The 18,717-nt window shown below is 41.3% G+C and overlaps 1 protein-coding gene across 3 annotated transcripts in view; it reads right to left on the reverse strand.

Annotated features, from left to right (window-relative positions):
• Positions 1-18,220, reverse strand: part of LOC138962933 (organic cation transporter protein-like) — a 29,181-nt gene extending 10,961 nt beyond the window's left edge. The window contains exons 1-9 of one of the 3 annotated variants that reach the window (XM_070334901.1): positions 17,946-18,220; positions 16,080-16,128; positions 10,287-10,434; positions 5,979-6,237; positions 5,148-5,251; positions 3,951-4,105; positions 2,468-2,636; positions 1,619-1,831; positions 340-566 (exon numbers count right to left, since the gene is read on the reverse strand). In XM_070334901.1, the coding sequence (XP_070191002.1) occupies positions 340-566; positions 1,619-1,831; positions 2,468-2,636; positions 3,951-4,105; positions 5,148-5,251; positions 5,979-6,237; positions 10,287-10,429 (1,270 nt within the window). In that variant the 5' untranslated portion in view covers positions 10,430-10,434; positions 16,080-16,128; positions 17,946-18,220. Of the gene's footprint in view, positions 1-339; positions 567-1,618; positions 1,832-2,467; positions 2,637-3,950; positions 4,106-5,147; positions 5,252-5,978; positions 6,238-10,286; positions 10,435-15,977; positions 16,129-17,945 lie in introns of all 3 variants that reach the window. The other 2 variants (XM_070334900.1, XM_070334902.1) reach the window with 2 other exon arrangements.
• Positions 18,221-18,717: the final 497 nt, after the last annotated feature.

Raw genomic sequence — 18,717 nt, forward strand, 5'->3', positions numbered from 1 at the left:
ATCACGTTTAATTGAATAAAAACCTTGTTTAAACCATCATCATCATCATCATCATCATCATCATCATCATCATCATCATCATCATCATCATCATCGTCATCATCATCATCATCATCATCATCGTCATCATAATCATCGTCATCATCATCATCATCCTCGTCGTCATCATCATCATCATCATAATCATTGTCATCATCATCATCATCATCATCGTGATCATCATCATCATCATCATCATCGTGATCATCATCATCATCATCATCATCATCATCATCATCGTCATCGTCATCATTATCACCACCACCAATACCACTCTAACCAAAAGCCACAGGGCCTCACCAGGTGCGCCCAACACGACGGGCAGGATGGAGAGTGTACAGGCAGCTCCCGCCAGCAGCATGCTCCCGGTGAACAGCAGCTTTCTCCCCAGTCGGTCCAGCAACACCAGGGTCACCACGTAAGCCAGCGTCTCCGTGGCAGCGCCGATGGCAAAGTTAGAGAAGAGGTCGCCGCTCAGGTTGGTGATGTTGAGTGTCAGGCCGTAGTACACCACTACGATGACAAACCTGCCAAAATGTGAACATCATAAAATGAAATTCCAGCCACACTACATCTCGAGAAAACAGTTCTGCTCACAATCTCAGATCTGGAAAGGCTCGTAAGACCATCCCCCTCCAATCGAACAAATACTGGTACTGAAAATGAAAGACATAGGTACATAGGTGTGCACAGTGGACTTTTTTTTAAATGGAGCATTTTCGTACAAGCCGCTGGTGACTTTCTTTAAATAAATGTTTTCGTTACAAAATCCAGCCCACCCCAGCAAACAGTCAGGGTACTGATTTTGGTACGTGACCAAGTGGAGGGGTGGTCTTATCCCATGAGATGGTGATCCGAACTGTTTTCCCGAGAAGGAGTGTGGCTTTAAGTATACGCTGAGAATGGAAGTCACTGTTTCACTTCAGAGCCACTTAATAAAATACCCTCGCAGAAGCCAGGAGAATCATCGGCAAAGTTCTAACATGTATTTGTTGTCCATGAAAAGTCCAAAACAGATGATACTGCCAACGTTAAAACATCGAGAATTAAAAAAACAAAAACCCAACAAAAAACAAGAAAGGAGAAGTTATTGAACTTGTAATGATCCAGAAAACAACACATTTACAAGAACCTTGAACAATCGATGTTTGAATTAGGCCATCAAGACACACAATAGACAAAATAACAATGATAAAAAGATGGACTAATTGATTCAGTTGTTGGGTTTGCTCTTTCAAAGAAACCACCCTCTAGTTTCACTCTGAAGTCTACTTCACGAAGCTATCGCACTACATTTTCGGTAATAAGTCTTCGAGAAGTCTTCGCAAAGGCAACTTAAGGCTCAATAAAAGACAGCCTTGACCACCATAAAGCCTAGGTCCCACTATAACAAATTTTGATGGCGAAATACAACGACTTGGGATTCGTTGAGAAAAAATCGCCGAGGTCGTTGTGGTTCGTATTACTTTGTTCTTGTTCGGCCGATTTTTAGTAATCATTCGTGGCAAACATCGTTGTGGCAAAATCGTAGTAACTCGTTGTGGTTCACCAAAATATTCGTGATAGTGGCTTAACTGACATGTTGCTGAGGACGATGACGACGCGCACGATGAGTTCCTTGGACTTAAGAGCGTGGCGGAAGCTGAGGTGATCCTTGGTGTCCAGCAGGTCTTTGGAGTCGTCCACGTTTGGCATGACGGTCTTGTTGGACTTGGCGATCCTCTCCAAGATCTTCATAGCCTCTTCCTCTCGCCCGCGCGATGCCAGCCAGCGTGGGGATTCTGGAATCACCCTGAAAACACATGTCAAGGATATTGGAATTTTCGATAATTAATGACGTACGATATCGATTGACACAAAACTTAGACTAAGTCTCTTTTTGATCCTGTTTTTGAAGTAAAATCTCTGACGTCAAAAGCCAAACACAAATCGAAAGACGTCATAACGTAAGTAATGACGTCAAGTAAAAATTATGTCACCTCTTCTAAATGTCTCCACTGGAAGTGTACAAGAATTTCCAGAACGAAGGTTGTCTCGATGACTTCAGCAGTACAAAATCAATCATAAGGTCAGCGTCAGGCTGTGCATGTATCGGTATCGTACATTATTAAGTGAACTGAAGAGCAGACTTGTAAGTATTTTAATTATTTGTTGTGCTCCATGTGACGGCAAACGTTTTCTTGGCAAATTCTTTCCCTGAATACACCCTACTTACTACTAGATGAGGAATGACAAAAATTGCCTTGACCATTTACGTTATAATCTTTGATAGAACAGATGAGAAAAACTGTTATGTACATTGTTTCGCGTTAGTCATCTTGATCATTAGCCAACATCTGTCGTTAATCACCTTGACTATCCAGCTAGCCACCCCCCCCCCCCCAAACGCTACCCCACCCTCCCCCAGGCGTACCCCTATTTGACTTACCACCAGTAGGCAAGAAGCACTATGCTGGGAACGGACACAGCAATCTCGAGGTATCTCCAGTTGCGGATGAAATAGACGAAGGGCAAGAGGAGAAACTCTCCCAGACACCAGGCGAACTCGATCAGAATGCCTGCCCACGCTCTCTTAGAGGGACCCACCATCTCCATACCTGGAATGAAGATGATGATGATGATGATGATGATGATGATGATGATGATGATGATGATGATGATGATGATGATGATGATGATGGAACTTTATTTTTCAAGGATAGAGGTTTAAGGTTACGCCTGTTCTTACAACCGGTCCTTAATTCTTATACCAAATTATAATACATGATAAACAAGTAAAACAACCGGACAAATAAGCAAACAAAACGAACAAACAAGCAAACAAACAACCGGACAAATAAGCAAACTAAAGAGATAAGGCCACAAACATCATATGTTTGTTTCCGGTGTTGTTGTTTTTAATTGAAGTTTGATCTTTATTTACACAGGCGTATTGTCACGCTCATAAGAAAAATACCTATCTCAGTGTTAGGCATTTCTGCAGTGAAACTACAGGGGAAGCTACTGGAAGGGTATCTATCAAGTGTTAGAGAGTACACATTCTCAGACCATCAGAAACCATTGCCACGGTAACGTAAGCAAAACTGCCGATCTCGTTTCTTGAGTCAGGCACTTTTTCTTTATGATGCAGGAAGACTTGTTTTGAGAATGTGAAAGTATGCAAAAGCTCTTTGTGGGTTGTTATGCAGTTTTCCTGACTGACATTTTGCCGTCAGCTCTTTATCTCACGTATATCAAGCTGTCACCGCTCGAGATAGGCAGTTTGCAGCTTAAAACTGAAATGAGATAGGCAGATTGTTCAGAAACCAGACAAAGTTGTTTGCATTTTTCTCAAAATATCAAAAAATGACGTGACGGTATGTGGCTTGATATTGGCCGGACATCGCGCGAAATGTGTCTCCTGCATGTCGGAGAAGACTAACTTTTCTTGCAAAGTCTGCAAATCGAATGTTGTCCTTTTTGATACAAATATTTGTAAAGGGTTAAACAAAAAAGTTCCAGGGTCGGGATGGAAGAAAAGTCAGTTGGGGGTTCGAAAACAAGGAACTTTCTTTGGGCCTTTTATGAAGGTTGGTACGTACAAGGTTGCGGACATGTTTGCAGGTATGTGTATAAGGAATTTTGGTTGTGGTTGATTGTTTTTAATATTGCTTGTTTCTACAATCTCAGGCTTCGTTTGACATTGCACACACACACACACACACACACACACACACACACACACACACACACACACACACACGCGCGCGCGCACGCACGCACGCACAGACACACACACACACATTCCTGGCTATCCCGAAAAAGTAAATAACACCCATGAAAAAATCCACCAATAGTATGCCCTAATAAAAACATATCATGACACCAACCAATAAAGCCGAAACCTGAACATCGACAATGACGTCACTCACCGATGACGATTCCGTTGATGAAGAGGGCCATACGGGCGAGGCCAAGGACAAAGCGACAGATGTTGAGAGTGATGAGGTTTTGAGTGAAGGCGATGCCAAAACCTCCTCCCACCAGCGCCAGCCCTCCCAGATAGAACGGGATCTTGCGACCAAACCTGCCATCAATATGCAAAATAATGAAACAATAGAAACGAACTCACCAGATACTAACTCGACCACAAAAGCAAAAATCATAGTTATCTTGTTCTTTGGCATTGGTTTGCCAAAACAATCAAGGTCAAAGAACAAGTAAACTATGAATTTTGCATTTGTGGTCGAGTTTGTATCTGATAAGAACGGTTCGATTGTTTTCATCGCCGATTTTGAGAAAAGTTCATTGTGTTTGGGGTGTTGCAGGTAGCTCTGTTTCCTCCTTGGGGATGAAGCTACCAGGGGAAGGGATTGTGTTGGAGGTGCGGGAAGAGGGGTAGCCCTTCCGGTGCTCCCCCTTGGACCTCCCTAGTCTAGGACCCTGGGTCTTCGCGAGGTGACCATTGTGGCGTAATCCCTCCGGACTAGCATAACGTTTCCCTATCCCAAGACCGACCGTGCGTGGTCTATGACCACATCCTCTACGAGGTGACCCTATCAACTAGGCAGCGCAAGCCCCTAGGCGAAACACGGCGGATCTAGAGGAGAGAACATCGATAAAAAAAATGTGAGCTGCCATGTTGGCTGAGGACAGCGGGCAGACCTTCTGTGCCGACACCCATCTACAGGAGAAAACCAGGCATGCACGCATCAAACCCAACATGGCCGAAGAAGAAGAGAAGGTACCACAAGTGTTTGTCTATCTGGACACTTCAAAGACCACTGGGTCGACGTACTGTAAATGTAACGTTTTGTTGGGTCAAAAATAAACATTCTAATAACCTACGATTTGTTGTTGTTGTTTCCATTGTTATCTTAGTTCTTCGCACGCGCAGTCTTTTGTTTAATCATAATTTCAAAGATATTGCTACTGTCTTTTTGAGAAGCTTTTGCTTTGTTAGGCATTTGAGGAAAAACAGGTTTTCTGTCTATGCGTCTGCGTCTGTGTGCTTCTGTAATAATAAGCAAATTCTTCTTCTTCTTCTTCTTCTTCTTCTTCTTCTTCTTCTTCTTCTTCTTCTTCTTCTTCTTCTTCTTCTGCTTTCCACGGATGGGCCCTTAACTCACCTGTCGGCGATCAAGCCGATGAAAAAGGTGCCGAACAGAGTCCCGACCTCGGATATCATATTGGAGCTGGCTCGAAGGACACTTCTGTCGCACACCACATCAAACTGAAACATAATGAACAAAGCGAAATGTACGAAAACAACTGTCACTGGACATTATCATGTGTATGACTATGGTACTGAAACCCCGCAGGGGCACATGACCACGATCGTTGGTTCCATTTTAGTGTTGCATCCGTGTAAAAAAACGCTAATTCAATTTGATGATTCTATCTGTTAACTGGAGAATGTCAACTTCTTTTCATGGGGTTTGTTAGTAGATGAGAATATTCAGTTATCTTACTCTCCCTCCTCCCATGCTCTCTCTGTCACTGTCTGTCTGCCTGTCTCTCCCCTCTCTCTCTCTCTCTCTCTCTCTCTCTCTCTCTCTCTCTCTCACTCTCTCTCTTTCTCTCTCTCTCTCTCACTCTCTCACTCTCTCTCTCTCTCTCTCTCTCTCTCTCTCTCTCTCTCTCTCTCTCTCTCTCTCTCAGCCTTACATCTCCAACCTTGAGTAACATAACAATGCAATACATGTTGACAGTATGTGCCTGTTTTACTACATTCCCCTTCCTTCTTCGTCATGCCTAATTCTTCTTTCGTTTTTACTATAATCTTAAACTCTGTATTCTGTCACTTTATCACAGTAATTACAAATTAAGATTTCAAAGAAAGCGCCGCCAAACACTTGTTAAGGGCAATGTGTGTAACACTTGCAACAAAACGTATACACAAAAGTGAGAGAGAAAACAGAACAAATACAGTCCAAAAATCCATGTTATTTAAAACTTACATCCGTGGCTATCGTCGATTCAAACACGGAATGATCGTAGACCCAACTCTCACATTTTGATTGGCTGTAGCTGGCGTTGAATGCGTACGAAGCATTCACATTGGTTGAGACATTTAACAAGACGTCAGGGCCGCCATTACTCAACACGTGACACCGATCCAACTTTCCATTGGTGAATGGGATTGTCTGGTTGATAAGGAGGCTGTGGCTGTCGTTTTGAGGGAAGAAGGAATCTCCGGAGTAACCGGGAATGGCGCATCTGTAAAGACAATTAAGAATGTTTCCCGTCCCAACTCCTGTTTTTAAAGCTTTGTGTTAAGTTGATGCATGGTTGTTACCAGGATCATTTAACATAGAGTCACGCTCATAAGATAATTGCCTATGTCATGTTTTGATGTTTTGAGAAATACGCAAAAAAACGTCTTTGGTCTTTGCACAATCTGTCTATCTCATTTTAGTTATACGTTGCAAACTGCCTATCTCGAGCTGTTACTACGGGATGAACGTGAGATAAAGAGCTGAAAGCAACATTTTCAATCAGCAAAACTGCATAACAACCCACAAAGAGCTTTTGCATACCTTCACATTCTCAAAACAAGTCTTCCTGTATCATAAACAAGTCGCGTAAGGCGAAATTACTACATTTAGTCAAGCTGTGGAACTCACAGAATGAAACTGAACGTAGTCCGCCGCTAGTGCAAAAGGCAGTGAAAGTGACGAGCCTGTTTGGCGCGGTAGCGGTTGCGCTGTGCTTCATAGCACGCTTTACTGTACCTCTCTTCGTTTTAACTTTCTGAGCGTGTTTTTAATCCAAACATATTATATCTATATGTTTTTAGAATCAGGAACCGACAAGGAATAAGATGAAATAGGTTTTAAAACGATTTCGGAAATTTAATTTTAATCATAATTTTTATATTTTTAATTTTCAAAGCTTGTTTTTAATCCAAATATAACATATTTATATGTTTTTGGAATCAGAAAATGATGAAGAATAAGATGAACGTAAATTGGGATCGTTTTATGAAAGAATTATTTTTTTTAATTTTCTAATTTTTAATGACCAAAGTCATTAATTAATTGTTAAGCCACCAAGCTCAAATGCAATACCGAAGTCCGGCCTTCGTCGAAGATTGCTTGGCCAAAATTTCAATCAATTTGATTGAAAATTGAGTGTGTGACAGTGCCGCCTCAACTTTTACAAAAAAGCCGGATATGACGTCATAAAATACATTTATCGAAAAAAATAAAAACAAATCCGGGGATATCATTCCCAGGAACTCTCATGTAAAATTTCATAAAGATCGGTCCAGTAGTTTGGTCTGAATCGGTATACACACACACACGCACAGACAGACAGGCAGACACACACACATACACCACGACCCTCGTCTCGATTCCCCCTCTATGTTAAAACATTTAGTCAAAACTTGACTAAATGTAAAAAGGAACGGGAGCCATACTGATATGACGTCATCAAAGGTATTTATCGAAAAAATAAAAAAAAACGTCCGGGGATATCATTCCCAGGAACTCTCATGTCAAATTTCATAAAGATCGGTCCAGTAGTTTGGTCTGAATCGCTCTACACACACACACGCACAGACAGACACACACATACACATACACATACACATACACATACACCACGACCCTTGTCTCGATTCCCCCTCTATGATAAAACATTTAGTCAAAACCTGACTAAATGTAAAAAGTGCCTAACTCAAGAAACGAGATCGGCAGTTTTACTGACGTTACCGTTGCAATGGTTTCCGATAGTCTGAGAGTTTGTACTCTCTAACACATGATAGATACCCTTCCAGTAGCTTCTCCTATAGTTTCACTACAGAAATGCCTACACTGGTATTTTTCTTATGAGCGTGACGATAGGGTAGGTGGGCGATAAGAGTGGGAATTAAATGATCTGTTCTGCTTGACACTGTCGTAGTGTTATTCTCCAGAGCTCCAGTGGAAACCATGTTACGAAGGTCATATTACCTTACTTAACTGAGACATTTTAACCATAACATTTGATTTCATTAATAGACACCTGGGACAGTAGGGGCGACCACCCCCAACCAGGCGCGTTCACAGGTGGCGGATAGTGAGATGGCCTTCAGATATGGAGGTTAGCTGCGAAATAAGCCAGGCTTGCCAGGACGAATAAGCAGTCGCGGACCAACTGGCGGTGCTTCCAACAGGATGGGGCGGGGTAACAGGTGGCACTGTTACACTCAAGAAATACCCCAGGTCTCCAATGACGGGAGCAGCATGCGATCAAGAGCCGCATCTTAAGTTCTAGCCCTGGGGAAGGTCACCTCAGATAAACAAACCAGCCAGCTATGGCCAAATAGCCGGGTAGACTGGACTCGACAGCCCTGTAAAGCCACCAGTCTAGGAGAAGGACCACTCCGATATAAAAACACGCTGAAGCCGGATGAGCTGGGCCATGTATGGCGCATAACGACAGCTCAACGCATCAACGCTCATATGACAGACGACAACGGAATTAATAGACAGTGGTTCCTTGGCCGGCAGAGAAAAAAGTACAAATACTTACACATTTAGTGTGTCTGCGTTGAGTATATTACAAGGGTTTCAAAGTACATCCCCTTCGTAACATGGAAACCAAAGTTTTTGATATGGATTTGAATACCAGCAATTACAAAAAATAAAAAGTATGTACTTAGTTTTTTGGAATATTTCTGAAAAGAGTAAAGAACAAGTCGCGTGAGGCGAAATTACTGCATTTAGTCAAGCTGTCGAACTCACAGAATGCAACTGAACGCACTGCATTTTTTCACCAAGACCGTATAGCATCGACAGTGGAAAAAGCAGTGACATTGAACAAGCCAGTAAAGCGCGGTAGTGGTTGCGCTGAGCAGGATATCACGCTTTTCTGTATCTCTATTCTGTGTAACTTTCTGAGCTTGTTCTTAATCTAAACATAACATGTCTATATGTTTTTTTGAATCAGGAACCGACAAAGGAATAAGATGAAATAGTTTTTAAATCGATTTCGGAAATGTCATTCCAATCATAATGTTCATATCTTCAATTTTCAGAGCTTGGTTTTTTTTATTCGATAATAACATATTTATATGTTTCTGGAATCAGGAAATAATGAAGAATAAGAATACATTATTTTTGAAAAAAAATAATGACCAAACTCATAAATTAATTTGTAAGCCTCCAAGCTGAAATGCAATACCAAAGTCCGGACTTTGTCAAAGATTGCTTGACCAAAATGTCAATCAATTTGATTGAAATACGAGGGCGTGACAGTGCTGCCTCAACTTTTACAAAAAGCCGGATATGACGTCATCAAAGACATTTATTAAGAAAACGAAAAAAACACGTCTGGGGATATCATACCCAGGAACTCTCATGTGAAATGTCATGAAGATCGGTCCAGTATTTTTATCGGAATCGCTCTACACATACACACACACACACACACACACACACACACACACACACACACACACACACACACACACACACACACACACACACAAATACATACATACATACATACATACATACATCTATATATATATATATATATATACGACGTGTGTGTGTGTGTGTGTGTGTGTGTCTGTCTGTGTGTGTGTGTGTGTGTGTGTGTGTGTGTGTGTGTGTGTGTGTGTGTGTGTGTCCTCAATGCACGCCCAAGGTTCTCGATGGATCTGTTTCAAATTTGGTGGGCATTTTCAGGTAGACCCCGGACAGAACCTGGTCGATGAGATATTTGAACACGTGCTCTCAGCGCGCAGCGCTGAACCGATTTTGGTTTTCTCTGGATCCATTCTCAGTAACTCTTCCTTATCTTCTCCAGTGTTTTGCGTTTATCTCCCTTCCTTCGTGTGGCGTCAATCCATATTCCCGTTACTACGTTACTATTTTTAGAATGTCACTGCACTGTCCAGAAAGCTTTCCTTGCACCCGTAAGTTGTCCTCACTGTAAAAGTGCGAAGCCGGGTATTCGGCTCTACTTCTTCCCGGCGAAGCCGTACCCGGCGAAGCGGGTATTCATCTAGTGCATACATACATACACACATACACACATACATACATACATATATACATACATACATACACACGCACATACACCTCCACCCTCGTCTCGATTCCCCGTCTATGTTAAAACATTTAGTCAACCCGTTGTCGGAAGGGGAGCCATCAGATCAGCGAATCATCCAACAAGCACTGCCACAAACAGGACCCTTCCTCAACACTACATATCCAATAAGTCACGTGATTAATCAAGCATTATTTGACTGCGATATCATAACCTTATCTGACCTGTGATCAGGAATGAAGAAGATGAAGATGACGCCGAGAGTCTCAAAGGCAATAAGAATGGAAGGTGCCGCCGCAAGCAGATACACTCTTCTCTGGTACCATCCGAATTCGCCGATTTCTTCCAGAATATCGTCGAACTTCATGGCGTCTGCAACAGATGATTTGTATAATAGGAAACCAAGGAGCTCCGTCAATTCTGAGAGTGAGAGAAAGAAGAGAGAGTGAGAGAAAGAAGAGAGAGTGAGAGAAAGAAGAGAGAGTGAGAGAAAGAAGAGAGAGTGAGAGAAAGAAGAGAGAGTGAGAGAAAGAAGAGAGAGTGAGAGAAAGAAGAGAGAGTGAGAGAAAGAAGAGAGAGTGAGAGAAAGAAGAGAGAGTGAGAGAAAGAAGAGAGAGTGAGAGAAAGAAGAGAGAGTGAGAGAAAGAAGAGAGAGTGAGAGAAAGAAGAGAGAGTGAGAGAAAGAAGAGAGAGTGAGAGAACGAAGAGAGAGTGAGAGAAAGACGAGAGAGTGAGAGAAAAAAGAGAGAGTGAGAGAAACCTGAGAGAGTAAGAGAAAAACGAGAGAGTGAGAGAAAAAAGAGAGAGTGAGAGGAAGAAGAGAGAGTGAGAGAAAGAAGAGAGAGTGAGAGAAAGAAGAGAGAGTGAGAGAAAGAAGAGAGAGTGAGAGAAAGAAGAGAGAGTGAGAGAAAGAAGAGAGAGTGAGAGAAAGAAGAGAGAGTGAGAGAAAGAAGAGAGAGAGTGAGAGAAAGAAGAGAGAGTGAGAGAAAGAAGAGAGAGTGAGAGAAAGAAGAGAGAGTGAGAGAAAGAAGAGAGAGTGAGAGAAAGAAGAGAGAGTGAGAGAAAGAAGAGAGAGTGAGAGAAAGAAGAGAGAGTGAGAGAACGAAGAGAGAGTGAGAGAAAGACGAGAGAGTGAGAGAAAAAAGAGAGAGTGAGAGAAAGACGAGAGAGTGAGAGAAAGACGAGAGAGTGAGAGAAAAAAGAGAGAGTGAGAGAAAGAAGAGAGAGTGAGAGAAAGAAGAGAGAGTGAGAGAAAGAAGAGAGAGTGAGAGAAAGAAGAGAGAGTGAGAGAAAGAAGAGAGAGTGAGAGAAAAAAGAGAGAGTGAGAGAAAGAAGAGAGAGTGAGAGAAAGAAGAGAGAGTGAGAGAAAGACGAGAGAGTGAGAGAAAGAAGAGAGAGTGAGAGAAAGAAGAGAGAGTGAGAGAAAGAAGAGAGAGTGAGAGAAAGAAGAGAGAGTGAAAGAAAGAAGAAAGAGTGAGAGAAAGAAGAGAGAGTGAGAGAAAGAAGAGAGAGTGAGAGAAAGACGAGAGAGTGAGAGAAAGAAGAGAGAGTGAGAGAAAGAAGAGAGAGTGCGAGAAAGAAGAGAGAGTGAGAGAAAGAAGAGAGAGTGAGAGAAAGAAGAGAGAGTGAGAGAAAGAAGAGAGAGTGAAAGAAAGAAGAGAGAGTGGGAGAAAGACGAGAGAGTGAGAGAAAGACGAGAGAGTGAGAGAAAGACGAGAGAGTGAGAGAAAGACGAGAGAGTGAGAGAAAGAAGAGAGAGTGAGAGAAAGAAGAGAGAGTGAGAGAAAGAAAAGAGAGTGAGAGAAAGAAGAGACGCAGATACGCAGATAGTTTATTCAATAGGCCATAACCCCTTATGAAGGGGTGTGAACAAACGGTTCACATTGCATATAAATTAAACTCAACAGGTGCACACAAAAAAGGTACAAAATAATAATCGCACAACACATACATTACACGGCATTTAACTATGAGGTTACAACATCTCTTAATTTAAAGGCTTTATACAAATACAGGGATACATTTCGGACAACAGTTTCTTGAGGTGATGCTAAAAGCAAGCTGAGTCGGAAAATGCTTGGGTTCTTATAATATTTAAATGGGATCAAATTTTCTCTTAATTTGTTATAGTATGGACAACACAAAACAAAATGGACTTCATCTTCTTGGTTTTGTTTACAAAGAGGACACATCAAATCATCGGCATTATGTTTTCTATATCGGTAAGCATGCACTGCAATTTCTGAAATGCCGAATCGAAACCTGGTCATAATAAACTTTAAATGCCTATCCATATTCGACAAAAGGTAGGGTTTAATGTCATGTACAGTACAAAATGTCCGATAAACAGCAAATCTATCACTATTTTGTATATGATAATCCCACTCTTGCCATCTGCAATCGACCAACCTTTCCCTAAAAACACGCAAAAAATATTTTTCATTAACAACGCCCTGATTCCACCACACAAAACCAAAACCGTACTCATACAATTTACAACGGACACCTGAGGCCCAGTTCGTTTTACCACTTTCATCCATTTTATACAACATCTCATAGGATTTACGAGGAAGTCTGTGCGCCTCCATCTTTAACAATTTCAACCAGTAGCTAATGCATCTTAAAATAGAATTCAAATATATCGGATATCTGTTTGTCTCGCCATATACAAGATCATTAGGTGTTCGCATTCGAACTCCTAAGAACTTCTTCAGTGCAAATAAATGGACTTTTTCACACTGCAGAGCAGCCTTATCCAGTCCCCATATCTCAGCACCATACTGTACTATTGGTTGTACTTGGGAATCAAACAACTTCAAAAAAACATTCAAACTATTATTATTAAGCACAGATAATCTTTGTATAATACACATCAGAGCATTTTTGGCCCGGCTTGAGAGATCGCAACAGGCAGCAGTAAAACTAAGTCGAGTTGAAAACAATATTCCTAAATACTTATACACGTTTACAACAGGTAATATATCACCCCCATATGTCCATCATTCCCTTGCACTCAAATATCCACCCTTCCTAAACACAATAATGTTACTTTTACTCATGTTTACCTTTAAATGGAGAGAAGACACTGTCCTGCGTAAATTATTTAACTGAGTCTGTAGACCCACAACTGTCTCTGATAACAACAATAAATCATCAGCAAGCAAAAGAATAAACAATTCCAAATAATCATCAGTAAATGTGGCACCATGTCTTCCATTCTCAATTATCTCAAGTGCTAACTCATTAATAAAGAGAGAAAATAAAACTGGGCTACATACATCGCCCTGTTTAACACCAAATGTACAATTAATATAATCCGTAAACTTTGCTCCACATCTCACTTTTATTTTTACATTATCATACATACTCTTCACACACCTAAAGAGTTTCCCTTTTATTCCGTTTTTTAACAGAATTGGCCAGAGCAAAGCTCTATTGATGGAATCAAACGCTTTCTCAAAATCTATAAAGGCAACATACAGCTTACGATTCAAAGAAAATTGTTTCTGTACAAAGGCCAAAAGTGTAAACATATGATCAATAGTGGAATAATTCTTCTTAAAACCAGCTTGATATTCCCCCGTACTGTTATTACATTCAATCCATTCTTGCAACCTGTTATTAATCACAGTACTATAGACCTTGCTACTAACATTACACAGCGAAATTCCACGATAATTATTTGGATCATTCACATCGCCTTTCTTAAACAAAGGGATAACAATGGACTCTGTCCAGCTTTCTGGAAATACAGTGGTCGCCGCTTAATAAAGCCACTTCTGGACCGACGAAAAATGGCTTTAATAAGCGGCGGATTTATTAACCGGCAGTCCAGGAATACGTCATTTTCGAAAGAAAAAAAAAATCTTCTCTTTTGCTTACGTCACTCAGTCACTTTCTTTCGTCATTTACACTGGTTTGAATCTAAACAAAACTTCACGAAGGATGTTGAACTTTTGTTTTAAATATGTACATGTACGTGTACTTTGATCACTTCGGTACATCAATAATTTCACTGTCACCGTCACGAATCATTACTCGGCAGAGAAGAACGATTTTATGAGTGTTTGTTTGTTGGTCGTCTTCCACAAGATAATGTGAGTTTTAGTCACAAACTACGTGATTTCTCTGAGAAAACTGGCTTTAATAAGCGGCGGGTTGGTTTTATTAACCGGCTTTTTCTAATACATAAGATATAGTGATAAATCCGGACCGTCTGAAATCGGCTTTTATAAGCGGCTGGCTCTATTAACCGCGGTTTTATTAAGCGGCGTCCACTGTACACCCTTGGAAAACAAAAAATTAAACAAGTGTACCAAAAAGTCAATCCCTGGAGAAAAAACATTTTTCAACAGTTCTCCTATTATTCCATCAGGCCCAGCAGACTTTTGAGGTTTTAACTTTCTCATTGCAATCAAAACTTCTTCTTTTGAAATAGGACGATTCAAAATACCTTCATCGTCTTCATATTCTATTTCTTCAGCCTCAATTACATCTTTTTCCAATAATACTTTGAAATGCTGAAACCAGGTATCAACTGGTATGTTGTTCTTTATTTGTTTTCGTTTTGAGGATAATTTATGCATTATATTCCAAAATTCTTGTTGATCGTTTACAGATTCAATAAGTTTTTGTAATGTCAAATCTTTATACAATCTTTTCTTTCTTTCTAACATGTTTTTATATTCCCGTCTGGCTAAACAATAAACATTGCGAGCGTGAATGTCTTCAGGCTGATTACATCTGCTTAACAACCTCCACACATTTTTTCGGGTTATTCTACACTCTTGATCGAACCAATCATCCGATTTATTATTTGACTTCAAATAAATTCTTTTCTTCATGCAGTCAGCACTTTCTTTAACACAAGTGTTAAATAATTCCAAAGCTCCATTCATATCAGATTCAATCATATTTTGGGCAGACTCTAACCTTGCACACATATCATCTGCACACATCAAATTCACATATGTTCCCGCCTTCTTGCTGTCCCACACATACTTTTCAATAAAGCAGTCTGTATTCTCACGCATATCATGATAAACATTATCACATGGGAACGTAACATGCAATTCAACTGGCATATGATCTGACTCAATCCGGCCAGCCACCAACAGTTCGCTCGAAGACAGAGTAATTGCAAATAAATCATTAGACAGCAAAAAATAATCATTAACACTACTCCCCCTCTCTGACATGTAGGTAAAACAGCCCTGCAAATCCCCATTACACACACCATTAAGAATACACAGTCCAAGTGCAGTGCACATATTTAACAAATATTTACCATAACTATTCAATATCTGATCTTGTGATTTTCGATTCCCGCAAACTGACTGACTTTTGTGCAATAAATCAAAAACATCGTGATCTTGTAATACAGGCTGGGACATATTGGCTGTTCTGCTATTCAGGTCACCCGACAACACGACATAAACATCACCTTCTGTCAACAAACATTCAGTCAAACATTCTTCTAATAGAGAAACACCATTATCCAGATCAAAAAACGAGTAATACGGCGAGCCCTCGGGCGGAACATAAGCACACACATACAAAATATCCTTAGAAATTCCAAAGAGGATTTTATCAAGGATAAAAACAATGAAGTTAGAACATTCAACATCAAGTTTACGCACAAAGGGAGCAAACTCATTTCTTATTAGGCACAATACACCGCCTGACCGTCGGCCCTGCTTGGTAAACTTCACTGCGGGTTTAACAAAAAGTGAATAACCATCAAAAACACTTGACGTAAATTCATCCATAAACGTTTCTACAAGGCAAACAAAATCGAAACTCCCTACATAATTTACGAATTCTGTGTCAGTTAATTTGGAGTACAAGCCGTTAACATTCCACTGTAAAAAGGAAAAGGGCTTATTCACACTTTCAGTGACTTTACAGCTACTAACATTTGTTGTGTGTTCGACTTTTTCTTTTTCTTTTATAACACGCATGTCTAGGTAATAAGAATGGAAGGTGCCGCCGCAAGCAGATACACTCTTCTCTGGTACCATCCGAATTCGCCGATTTCTTCCAGAATATCGTCGAACTTCATGGCGTCTGCAACAGATGATTTGTATAATAGGAAACCAAGGAGCTCCGTCAATTCTGAGAGTGAGAGAAAGAAGAGAGAGTGAGAGAAAGAAGAGAGAGTGAGAGAAAGAAGAGAGAGTGAGAGAAAGAAGAGAGAGTGAGAGAAAGAAGAGAGAGTGAGAGAAAGAAGAGAGAGTAAGAAAAAGAAGAGAGAGTGAGAGAAAGAAGAGAGAGTGAGAGAAAGAAGAGAGAGTGAGAGAAAGAAGAGAGAGTGAGAGAAAGAAGAGAGAGTGAGAGAAAGAAGAGAGAGTGAGAGAAAGACGAGAGAGTGAGAGAAAGAAGAGAGAGTGAGAGAAAGAAGAGAGAGTGAGAGAACGAAGAGAGAGTGAGAGAAAGACGAGAGAGTGAGAGAAAAAAGAGAGTGAGAGAAAGACGAGAGAGTAAGAGAAAAACGAGAGAGTGAGAGAAAAAAGAGAGAGTGAGAGAAAGAAGAGAGAGTGAGAGAAAGAAGAGAGAGTGAGAGAAAGAAGAGAGAGTGAGAGAAAGACGAGAGAGTGAGAGAAAGAAGAGAGAGTGAGAGAAAGAAGAGAAAGAAGAGAGAGTGAGAGAAAAAAGAGAGAGTGAGAGAAAGAAGAGAGAGTGAGAGAAAGAAGAGAGAGTGAGAGAAAGACGAGAGAGTGAGAGAAAGAAGAGAGAGTGAGAGAAAGAAGAGAGAGTGAGAGAAAGACGAGAGAGTGAGAGAAAGAAGAGAGAGTGAGAGAAAGAAGAAAGAGTGAGAGAAAGAAGAGAGAGTGAGAGAAAGAAGAGAGAGTGAGAGAAAGACGAGAGAGTGAGAGAAAGAAGAGAGAGTGAGAGAAAGAAGAGAGAGTGAGAGAAAGAAGAGAGAGTGAGAGAAAGACGAGAGAGTGAAAGAAAGAAGAGATAGTGAGAGAAAGACGAGAGAGTGAGAGAAAGACGAGAGAGTGAGAGAAAGACGAGAGAGTGAGAGAAAGAAGAGAGAGTGAGAGAAAGAAGAGAGAGTGAGAGAAAGACGAGAGAGTGAGAGAAAGACGAGAGAGTGAGAGAAAGACGAGAGAGTGAGAGAAAGACGAGAGAGTGAGAGAAAGACGAGAGAGTGAGAGAAAGAAGAGAGAGTGAAAGAAAGAAGAGAGAGTGAGAGAAAGAAGAGAGAGTGAGAGAAAGAAGAGAGAGTGAGAGAGGAGAGGGAGAGTGAGAGAGATAGCCAGAGAGAGAGGAGAGAGATAGAGAGGACTCAAGAGAGAGGATATGGAGAGAGACATAGAGAGGGAGAGGAGAGAGATAGAGATAAAGAGGGGAAACGATTGGAGGGGGAATTATAGTGAGAGGGAGTCAGGAAAGAGAAGAGAGGAGAGAGAGAAAGATGAAAGAGAGAGGAGAGATAAAGAGGGAATGCAGTTTTTACAGATACATTCTAGCAACTCAACCACCGTGCAGCCGACCTACTTTTCCTGTAACCTCGGCCGCTTGTTCTGCCAAAAGGCTAGATGCTTACTGTCATTGCTTGCACGCAGGCTTTAGGTAAGCAATGAATACGTCGAGGAATAAATGTTATCATTTCGCTGTTGGTAAAACGAGTCGAGCCAACAAAACACAAAATTACATTTTCTGATTTATCAGAAACTAGAACATCTCTGACTAATCCGCCTGTTTGTCTCTGCTACCGGGGTTTCTCTAAAGAGTAATGACACCTTTTATGACAACAATCTGATCAATATAGGCCGCAGACCATGCTGCGCAACTGTCCTCGATAGAACCCACCTTTGGCTTTGCGTTCCTGAAAACATATTTTCTGGAATGCATCCGAAAGAGTATAAATACTTTACCTTTGCAGAATCCTCACGCGTCCAGATATGTGGTGGGCACAGCTGTGACAACAAAGTCTCGTTCCCCCGTGCAAAATGTTCACAGCGAGATACTGTCAGCGGTAAAGTCAAAATCCCCCAACAAAAGTCTAGTACGGTCTTCACACCTGACTGGGAACAGAGACTCCACTGAAAGCAGTCGTCCCGCCCGGTCTGTTGAGGACACAACCGAGGCAAAAAGTAAGAGCCTCGCACTCCCCCAGTTCAAAAGGTGTATGGGTTCATCGACGCTTCCCTGCGAGGTGCATGAATATACTGTCAGCGGTGCAGTCAAACTGCCCTGCACAGTAAAGTGAAAGCGCCCGTCACGGTACAATTGTAACTAAAGTTTAAAGACACAGACCTTTCCATGACATCAGTTCTATGCAACTTTTCTACCATTTCTCTCTGCAACTTCCGAGGTACTTTCCGCTGCAAAAGTCGGTTAAAAATTGGTTCGAGATCGGCCATGTGAAACAGCAGAACTTTGATGCAAAAGTTGAGCAGTACCAATGCTCCTTCTTTGTACAGACCGTAGTAGAGTGGAATAGTCTGGAGGAGAAGGTTGTCCGGGCAAGCTCTGCCGCTGCATTTTCAGCAGCGATCAGCAGAGGTGCCATGCCGGCCACTCCGCACTAGCGCCATTTTTTTTTAACCTGCTTTTAAATTTGGTTATGGATAGGGGGTTGGGGGATCTGCGTGTGGGGGAAGGCTGGGGGGTGTCACTCGGATGCCACCTGCGCTTCAACCGCCC

Source organism: Littorina saxatilis, linkage group LG3, assembly GCF_037325665.1.
Source record: "Littorina saxatilis isolate snail1 linkage group LG3, US_GU_Lsax_2.0, whole genome shotgun sequence".
NCBI classification, from domain to species: domain Eukaryota; kingdom Metazoa; phylum Mollusca; class Gastropoda; order Littorinimorpha; family Littorinidae; genus Littorina; species Littorina saxatilis.